The sequence below is a fragment of the Trachurus japonicus genome, chromosome 4 (genome assembly GCF_045865225.1).
Source record: "Trachurus japonicus isolate A0001 chromosome 4, Traja_1.0".
Lineage (NCBI taxonomy): Eukaryota > Metazoa > Chordata > Actinopteri > Carangiformes > Carangidae > Trachurus > Trachurus japonicus.
The window spans coordinates 2,474,372-2,484,899 of NC_140910.1; the positions used below are offsets into that span (position 1 = coordinate 2,474,372).

A 10,528-nucleotide genomic window follows, 5' to 3' on the forward strand; every position below is an offset into this window, starting at 1 on the left:
ATAGTCCAAATGAACAGTAAACAGTTCATGTGGACTAGAAGGGAATGTGCAGGTGAGGTCAGACACCCAAAGAGGGCTTCATTTCTGTTTATTACTGTGAATCTGAAATGAATTTAAAATACTTTATAAGTACTTTCAGTGAAGTCTCTTGGTTTTTGGCTAATTGGCTAATATCAATAATTTACTTTGTGCCTGAGTAATGGCTCCTGGTCTGTTGTTGTGGAGTCTCCATGGACGTCTCCTTCTGGCTTTTCTAACAAGGAAAAACAAACAAGTTTAATATCATCATATGGACATTTGAGCTGCTTGACTCACTGCACTGGAACAAAGCTTGGTTAACCACCAGTTAAGTCACCAGTAGAGTTAACTTCTTAGATGCGTTAACATAGCCAAAATGATAAATGTAAATGAAAGGCTATGTGTTTCAATAAATCTTACAGTTTCTTTTTAATAAGCAGCTTTATATTCATCTTCTCTTCTCTCAACAACAGAGGAAACGCTGCTCTAAACAGTGTTGTTACAACAACAAACTAATTTCACTGTGAGGCACCAACCTGCTAATTGGCTAATTGGTGTGAGTAAGTTACAGTTATTTGAAATGATAAAGCTCTGACGGTTGCTGGGATTTAGACTCACTCTGGACACTGCTGCTGAAGAACAACCTGTGGCGTGTCTAGACATTCTGGAGGCTTCAGGCAAGCGGCACCTTTTTTTCCAGTTAGTTTAGCCTAAATAACCATGTTTCCCTCAAAGTTTCCCCAAAGTTTCTGAGAACTGCCTGTGTCTGAATCAAAACACAGAGAGGGAAATACCAAAGATTGGGTGATTTCAACACCCAATCTTCCCAATAGGTTGGTTAAGCAGATCGAAGTCCATAACATGAAGACATGAACATGAAGTCAATGATCTGGCCAATGAAAAGGAGGAATGTAAAGGAGGAAGAGGCTGCTCAGGTTGGCGACCAGGCATGATGGAAGATGTATTTGAACTCTCTTTGTGGTGATTTTAGAGACAACGGTAGATTTGCCCTGAAGAGCAAGCTCTGCTGGTGACAGGCCTGTGCCCTTTCATTCACTCTGAGAAGTTTCTTGGCACAAGTAAAGCAGGCAGTCCACAGCAAATGTCAACTCCTAAAATTCCTCCTCAGAGAATGTCACATCTGCTCTGCTCATGTCCGATTGTTACTGTCGCAACTGAGGTTCAGAGCACAGGCAGGGAGGAAATGGAGTACGCAATGAAGTGGCTAAATTAGAAGATAAGTGCTCAGAAAACCTTCCAGGCGGCCAGACTCAGGAACAGGTCCAGGTAGCAGACAGAAGTCGTTGGCAGAGCCAGATTTGGGAATTGAATCACTAATTGACTGATTAATGGACGCAGCCAGCCAGGTGGAGCTCAGAGTCAGGTGACCGGGACAAGACAGACAGTCTGAGGAGGGGAAGGTAAAATAAAATAAAAAAAGGTTTATTTATTTATTTATTGGTTTATTTAACAGGGACAATGCAACACTAATCAACAGTATTTAAAAGAAACTGCAAGTGAGCCAGAGTTAGCCAGTAAGGCTAATTTTCATCCATTGTCCCTGGCCAGATGTTAAAGGCCACCTAAAAAAAACAAGAAAGGGCAACAATTAAGTACTGCATTAAAAGACAACTTATGTGTAAATATGAATTTACCTGATAAAAGCTCATAATAACAAATAAGACATAAAACATTTGACATAATGACAGCTCAATATTGCGGGTGACACATACCCCTTTCCCACTGGTCAAAAAACCCGTTTAAACCCGCTAACAATCGGCTTTTGGTGGCAGTGGGAAAGGCGCACCGAGCCAAATGACTCGGCAAGCGACGCGTGTGGGAACGCCAGACCCGGGTCAACCCGCTAATTTATGTGATGACACTGAGCGTTGCGTGACGTGGCATCGCGCCGGTCGTGTCTCATATCACCAAAACAAAGCTCTGCTCCGCTCTGCTCTCATTCGAGACTGGGATCAAAAGATCAAAGAACACTGACCAAAAACGATTGAAAAAAAAGAAAAGAAGCGACAGTCTGTTTAACTGACGTGACGTGTTGTTGTGCCGCGGACGTCCGTCATCCGGCCGCGGCAGACTGGCTGTCCTCCGCGGTCCTGGTGCTCCAGGTCAGCCAGACGCCTCGTCTGCCCCGGCGGACGGACACTCCGCGGCGGGCGGCTGTGGCATGACACTGTGTGTTTCTTGCACCGCGGATGAGAGCGAGGCGACTGGTTTATGCTCTGTCTGACTCCCCAGCGGGGAGCGGGCTCATTTTGGTCAATGGGAAAGGGGCCAAATGCCGATTGTTAGCGCGTCGACCCGCGTTTAAAAAACCTGCGTCGACCCGCTAATTTTAGTGGGAAAACGGCTATAGCAACACTGGCATGGAGATATAACATGCTGACAAGAAGAAAAAAATACAGTTGACACAGTTATCATGACAAAAATGAAATTCTTAGATTTTTATTGCATTTGTTTTATTTGTATTTTTCTTATTTTTTGTAACAGTGAACTGTAGCAGTGTATCAGGCACGGGAAACAATCTGGTCCTGTCAACAGAGGCATCAGATCAACCCTCAACAGGGAACCCTTACACAGAGGACCGGCGGTTTTTCAGGGTGTGGTGACAGTGTGGTCAGGTTAGTGTCTATGTCAGCCCTCAGAGCTAGAGCCTCACAGCTGAGGGCCTGAGGTCAGTGGATCAGACCAACCACAGCCCACTGTGGAGAAGGTCAGGACTCCTCCACCAAATGTCTCACTGCTGTTTTAGGCCTGCCTTGAACCGCCATCATTATTTCTGGTAGCACTGCTCCTCATTGTTCTAAATCAGTGGATCCTCACATTATACCTTCATCTGCAGGAGAGGAGAGGTTTGAAACTCGTTGAAGGTTTCGAGATGTGAAACAGCCCACGTCCACCCACGCACATGCACAAAAACTAAAACACAATCTTGTAATTAGTAGTCCAGTCCATCAACTCCAGGCTCCCACCCCCTCAGTTAATTAGCCACTTAACCTCCCTCAGAGGTGTAAACATCCAGCCAATCAGGCTTAAACACAGGAGCTCTGAGCCAATCACAGTGTTGATCCAGGGGAACAACAGGACGTAAAGAGAGAAAATTACAGGACAGGACACGGTCACACATAAATGCACGCGCGCACACACACTGTTGCTCGAGTCCCTGAGCAGACCTCACACTCACTGAATGACAGAGCAGAACAGCCCTCTCTCCGCTCTGACTTCAAAATCTGTTGTGCTTTTTCTGTCAGCACATTTCTGCAGGTCTTCTACCCTCCCAGTCAACATGCACAACACGCCCCATGAGAAAGTGCCTGCATGTACGCAACTGAATTTAGTCAGCAATATCAAAAGATCTTACAATGATCCTACAATGTCTAACATGGTGCTGGTTATTGAACAGAGACGGTCATGGCTGTTTGAGTGGTAGTCGTGGTTGGATTGATCTGTTCAGGGGGAAAAACTGAAAGGACAGAGGAGAAGAGGAGCTAATGAGGCCTATCTGACTGAAAAGTTGCATTTAAGTGACCTGCACCTAAAGAACAAAGACAGTTGTGGGTTGACTTTTTTGTGTGTGGTGCACTTAGTCCACCATGTTGGATGTTTCAGCTAATTTAGGAAACCACCTTATGTTATGTTATGTTTATTTATTTGATATGGACATCACAAATACATTAACCCGTTTAATCCCACCGGCAACAATTGTTGCCAGTCATTTCTTCTAACTTCTGGAAGCTCTAAAACTGCTGTTTTAACTTTGGGCATCTAATGCAAGTTTTAAAACGAAATAATATGCTGTCTACTCTAAATTGTATCAATTTCATGTAAATTGTGCGAGAGGTCACATGACCAGGCCTCTTTACTTCCTGCTTACACCTCTTGGGGGAGATGTCTGCCTCAAACGTGTACATGAGGAAGTAAATAAAATACTTTAATTAACAGATATAACTGACATTTTTTGTACATATATTCTTTAAAGGGTCTACTACTGATATGTAATGAGAATTATATGCCTGCATGCATATTTTGATCATAAGGAGAGTAGATGTAAGCACGGCAACAATTGTTGCCGCTAGCATAACACATAGTCACATAGCATTATAGTAGATGTCAAAGGTTTTAGCTGTTTATTCTATTGATCTTGTGTTTTTTTCTACACAGCTTAAAAATATCAGAGGTCTTGGATCTTCTAGACCTAAAAAGACCCCAAAGTGATGTGTGCTGTGTGTGTGTGTGTGTGTTGTGACATGGTTACCAGCCACATCCAATATACCAGATTCTGTGACAGTCCAACTGCAGTAGGCTATACAAACTAAACCCGGACCCTGTTGATTTGTTATGCTGATATATCCTTCTCTGAAGGAGCTCACTGTTGAGATGTCAAATGCCTATTCAATGCAAACCAAAGGAAGGCACTTGATTGGAGCATGGATGAGTTGCTGACTTTTCATGGGATTCTGCTCACATATGGATTTTATTATTATTATTACTATTAGTAGTAGTAGTAGTGGTAATAATAGTATTATGGCAAGCATGGCAGCAGTCAGTTTATCAGGGGCAAACCAATCTGGTTTGAGTACAAGTTGTGTTTCACCCACAGTGTGCATGTTTTACATGGAGCCCTATTGTGGAGTCCACACACATCCGCCTAAAAGTAGCCTATAGGACAGGGCCCAGGTGTAGTCCTTGGTCAAGGTAAACAAGCAGAAGTTCCTTTAGGATGCACATTTGTACATGCCTTGTTAAAATATGTTTGACATGTTAGTGTCAGTTTTAATTTTTTATATGTGGAAATAGGTCAAATTATAGAATTTGTGAAAATTTAGACTATGCAGTTTCCCACCGGCAACAATTGTTGCCGAGTATAAAACCTAAATTTTCACTAACAAAACCAACATGAAATGAAAAAAAACATACATATTATGTGTTAGGGAGGTCCAAGGAGTGAAATGTATGCACTTATTTTGCAGGGAAAAATTTGGGATTAAACGGGTTAAGACTGTTCCAGTGGACAGACCAGATGCTTTGCTTGAGTGTGTTTAGCACAAGTGCTAATTTTCAACACCAGTCCATAGGCGGCTAATCTAAAAATACAGAACATATTATCAACAGTATGAGATAAAACCAAGTGCATGACACTACATCATGACAGTAACATACAAAAAAATACAGAGCACAGGATCAACGAGAGGAGATTGAGTAAACAGAATCATGATCGTAACAGTAACAATAAAAAAGTCCATATTTATACATGTGAGCATTGTTGTTTTGCTTTTAACCATGCTTTTAGTCCTCTGTTAAAGGAGTTTGTGTCAGTCTCCAGTTTCAGGTGAGTGGGTAAAGTGTTCCATAGGTTAACCCCTTTTATTGAGAAGGCAGACTGTCCAAATGATGTTGTACACTTGGGGACAATGCAGTCGCCATTGTGGGAGGCTCGTGTGTTCACTCGGCTTGAGCTACAGCGTCTTTTTATCAGTGCAGAAAACAGGGATGATACACAATTATGAAGACATTTAAAAACGAGTCTGATATTACAGTAAATTATAAAGTTTTCAAATGCAAGAAGGTTGTGTTTTCTCAGGATGCCGCAGTGGTGCCATCTCATTGGTTTTTGATCCATAATTTTTATTGCTTGCTTATATATTGCTATTATGGGTTTCAAAGTGACTTGAGAGGCTTGAGACCATGACGTGATGCAATATGACAAATGAGAGAGAATCATAGCATGCATGTAGAGTTGTGCAGCTTTTCATGACAGGTCTCTTCGAATAAAACGAAAACAATTGAGATTTGGTTTAACCTTCTTGCAGATGTGATGTACTTGTTTATCAAATTTTAAATTTTTGTCTAGTATAATCCCCAGGTATTTAACCTCATTCACCACAGTAATTATTTCATTTTTGATCTTCACCTCAAACAGATCGTTCACAGGCCTATTGCGAATAGAAATACACATAGAAACAGTTTTCTTGACATTCAGGGTTAAGTGAGACATTTCAAGCCAGTGAGTGACTCTCTTAAGTGCTTGCGTGAGGTGTTCAGCTGCTTTGCTAGCTGTTTTAGCAGATGCATAGATGACTGTATCGTCAGCGTACATCTGGCAGCTGACACCTGGACAACTTAGTGGCAGGTCATTGATGTACATAGTGAACAACAGTGGTCCAAGTATGGACCCCTGTGGTACTCCCATGTTGTTGGTGAGAAGTTGGGATTTTTCCCCATTTACCTTGACACATTGTTGTCTTTCCCCCAGATATGATTTAAACCACTGAGTGGCATCTGTAGACATTTTAAAACGTTTTAACTTGGCCAAGAGGACACTGTGGTCGACAGTGTCGAAAGCCTTTTTGAGGTCCAAAAACACTGTCCCCACAACATGTCCCTTGACCATTAGACCCTTGACCCTCTCAATAAGATAGCAGTTGGCTAATTCTGTGGAATATTTAGGCCTGAATCCAAATTGCTGTGGATGGAGCAGTTGGTTGGTCTCCAAATAATCCGTCAGTTGTATCGCAACAATCTTCTCCAGGACTTTTGAGACTACAGGGAGAATAGCAATAGGCCTATAGTTACTTGCCATGTCTTTGTCTCCCGACTTGTAAATAGGAGCAATTATTGCTGTTTTCCAGCTTTCTGGGAATGTGCTTGTTCTTATTGAGAGGTTCACTAAATAAGTAATAGGCAACAACAAGTCTTTCTGATATTTCTTAATTAAACCCGCATTTAAATCATTAATATCCTTTGACATTGAGTTGTTCATATTTGCAATAACCTTTTTAACTGTATCACTGGATACCTCTTTAATGCAAAAGCCATCTGAGGAGACATTATCACATTCTTGCTCATGTCACTTGGTTAAAGGTTCCAGAATGTGCACTGGGTGGAGCTGCCGTCCCATGTTGAGGCTACAGTCCTCACTGCAGGCGGCCTCGGTTCGAATCCCGCATCGGGCAGCCCTTTCCTGCATGTCATTCCCCCTCTCTGCCTCCCCATTTCCTGTCTCTCTCTCCACTGTAGGGTTGCTGTAGGCTACTGTCAAATAAAGGCAATAAAAAGCCCAAAAAATATTCTTTAAAAAAAAAAGTGCCAAAATGTGTTAGGAATTTCTGTCTTTATCTTTTGTGATTATCAAGCAAGTCTAGAATTCAGAAACTGGGCCTCAAAATGAGACATCAGGACTTCTGTGACTTTGTGATGTCACAACAAGGGAGTCAACACTGTCCACCATGCTCAAACCCCCACCGACATGGACTCAATGTCAAACCTTGAGTGCTTACCTGAATCTTTATGTATTTACAGACAGTTACAGTCAGAAGAGAGGCTTTGGTGTTTTGATGCTGTAGTGGAGTGTGCTTTTGAATAACATATCTGGCAATAGGTGTAAGATTAAGTAAACCCTCTATCTTAAGATGAAGGCTCAGACATGGTTTTATTCCACACAGGTTTTGCCAACGGGCTCAGCATTTTACCAGAGATCAAGGGTAGAGCCTCAAAGTGAGAACAGTCCATCTCTTATACAAGAGAAAACAAGAATGAGGGAGGATCCTCCGTCAGAGGACAGCTGGTGGTCTCAGGATGAACAGTCAGGTAGATGAGTTCTCACAACAGGAAGGAAACGGCTGAAGATAAAGAGCGACTCCTTCACCACAGTCAAGGCCATTCAGCTGTCGAACATCTTATCAAATACAGTGAGGTTACATGATGCACACAAATGTTGGATTCCTTTCCCCCCATTTTAAAGAGAGATAAGACAAGTTACAAATACAATCACACAAGATTTTTCACTGAAATACAATGTTTACATTGTATACATCCATCATTTGGTCTGATTAATCCAAGTTGCAGAAAAATATTCCCAAACTCATTGAAGAGTTTATGGGTTTTATATGGGTTTAATCATTAGAACAAAACAGTTGCTTCTGGTGGAACACGGATAGTTGATCCATAAATGAAAATCAACTAGTTCTCAGTTTGTCAGTCTCACATTCAATGTGTCACTGGTCTTAGCACAGTGATATCATGGTGGTGATAATGAGTCAGTACTGTAGGTGGAGTAACTCAGTGTGTTTATCTGTGCTATGGGCACCTCTGCTGGTGACACAGGAGTCAAACAGCAGAGTCTTGTTACAGCTTTGAGTCTTCCTGACTGAGTGGAGGTCGGGAACCTTTAGGATCCTCTGTTGGTTTGAACAGTGACATGGCAGCATGGATTCATATCCAGTGAGTCTGAGACAGTGCAGGGGTCAATCACCTACATTTTCTAAAAGAACAGTTTAAGCATTGTTGCACATACAAATTGTTTGTCATGTTTGTATGAACAAATTGTTTGTGTTCTAGAATTCAAACATTTTTCTTTTTTTTAATCCATTTTTGTCCGTGAAAGAAACAAAAAAGAGAAAGATGAGCCGAACGAGGGCTGATGAGTGAATCAACAGAGCTCAGACCACTTCATATTTAATACAATTAATACACCAGACACTGTTAATGCCTCTCACTAAACTCAATTTGACAGTCTTTTCATAACAGAGCTCAGAGCGGATTCGGTGCAGCCACATTGTTCTGTGAAAGCTGTCAGACGTGAGCAGGTGACTTGGATTTGATGGGTGTGTGTTTTATTACAGACTGGTCTGTTTAATATCATCACCATCCAACTCCATGGCCTTGTCATAACCCCATCCATCTTCATCCCTCCTGCAACACAGGACAGCAACAAGCAAACTGGTTAGATGTTTCCTTTTCACCTGTTTTATCTGAAATTAGTTAGATCAGTTTGATCAGAATTTGCAAGAAGCATGTGTGAAGCAGACCTGTCCTTCCTGAGGAGTCTTTTAGCAATCAGGATGATGAAGACAACGATGAGAAAGACAACCACAGCTGTCAGACCCACCAGCCAGGGCTGAACAGTCACTGTCACAGACCCTTTTGCCATTCGCAGGCCTTTCTGCACATCTGGATGAACAAATGATGCCATAATAACTATTTAGTAATCCTGTAAAAATGTAATAATAATGGCTGAGTACAGTGCTTTAGTAATGAAATACCATTTTTACTGAGTAATAATGTAATATAGTGATAATAAGATAAGTAATGATCTAGTGATAACTACTAATCTAATAATATGGTAATAATAGAGTAGTAATGATGTAATAAGAATGAGTTCTCAGGGGTCTGAACATAAACGTTTGTGTGTGTGGATGTCACTGCTGGTGAGATCTCATCCCATGATCCTCTCTGGTTCATTCACATTATCATTTATCACACCTGAGAACTTCATGAGAAATGTGTTTAAAGTTCAAATATGGAGACATGGAATTTGGCGAAAGGTGCCATGACTACCTGTAAAGTGAATTGTGGTGTAATAAAGTAGGACATGATTAGTGCACTTATCTGATAGTAAATGATAAGTGAACCTTCATATTTCTTTTATTATTATTATTCTACTGTTTGCCTGTGATTTACACTATATATATTTTGTCTCTTTTTTGTGGAATTTTGAAGTCAAACATTAATTTAACTGTAATGAACAGTGTGTTCTTCTGAGTTTGACCCTCATGTTGGCTCATTATTAACATTTTTTTAGCTACTGACACTGAAGTTCATAAGACTGTACCCATGAGTAAATCAACAATATTTAGGGGCAAGTTGTAATTTTACAAAACAATATTGTAATGTCATGTTGCAAATTACATAAATTCAAGTTTAATATCAAAATTTATTGAGAAGGAAAAACAAATAAAAAATGTTATTCCAACAGTAACACTATAAGCAGGCTAACATCAACCCAATGTAATAAAATGTTAATAGCACAGGTTGACAGAGGAATTTTTACATCATTGTTTTTATCTGATTGGGAAACACATGAGCACAAACATTAAGAGAAAAGAAAGGTTTTACCTTTGCTGGCGGAGCAGCTGGTGGCAGTCAGCAGCACACACAGCACCAGAACAAACAGATCCATCCTAAAGGCAACAGACCAAGACCCAACACAGTGAACCAGAACTGGACCTTCAGCTCAAATGGACTGCTGAAACACACACACACACACACACACACACACACACACACACACACCTTCCTCTAATTGCGGTCAAAGTTCAGAGCCTTGAAGGGGGGTTGTTACAGCGCTCTGGGTGTGTGTTATCTGTTACGTACTTGTCAGCAGATTTCAGCCAGGTCCTGTTTACTATGCTTCCTAAACATAAGGAAGAGCACAAGTTCAAAGGCTTTTCTGTCGTCCAGCTCAGGGAGCACAGTGTCAATTCAACCCACTCCACAGACACTCAACATCTGGAGTATTTAAATACACCACAGCTACGCAATACGCATAATTACGTAATCAAGTGTGCATACCAAGCTTGTGCATCAAAATCTTGTCAGTCACCATTTCATTCAAAGTATATTGGGAGGAATTACAAATAAAGAACTGCAACTTAATCTGGGAATAATTACCATTTGAGTGCAGCATTAAGTTAGGCAACATGAAATTGGATTTTAG

The 10,528-nt window shown here is 41.1% G+C and overlaps 1 protein-coding gene across 1 annotated transcript; it reads right to left on the minus strand.

Moving 5' to 3' along the window:
- Positions 1-8,426: 8,426 nt before the first annotated feature.
- On the minus strand, positions 8,427-10,076 carry smim24 (small integral membrane protein 24). The gene is made up of 3 exons (XM_085775377.1): positions 9,928-10,076; positions 8,841-8,982; positions 8,427-8,724 (listed from the first exon to the last, which is right to left on the minus strand). Exons 1-3 carry the CDS (start codon positions 9,989-9,991, stop codon positions 8,649-8,651), a joined length of 282 nt encoding a protein of 93 aa, XP_085631503.1. The 5' UTR covers positions 9,992-10,076; the 3' UTR covers positions 8,427-8,648.
- Positions 10,077-10,528: the final 452 nt, after the last annotated feature.

What these genes read in the sequence shown, in the direction of transcription:
- smim24 (XM_085775377.1), bottom strand. Translation starts at nt 9,991, where the DNA reads ATGGATCTGTTTGTTCTGGTGCTGTGTGTGCTGCTGACTGCCACCAGC. An exon ending in CAGCTGCTCCGCCAGCAAAG is followed by an intron (nt 8,983 to 9,927) that starts GTAAAACCTTTC and finishes TTGTTCATCCAG; the next exon opens with ATGTGCAGAAAGGCCTGCGA. An exon ending in AGACTCCTCAGGAAGGACAG is followed by an intron (nt 8,725 to 8,840) that starts GTCTGCTTCACA and finishes CCTGTGTTGCAG; the next exon opens with GAGGGATGAAGATGGATGGG.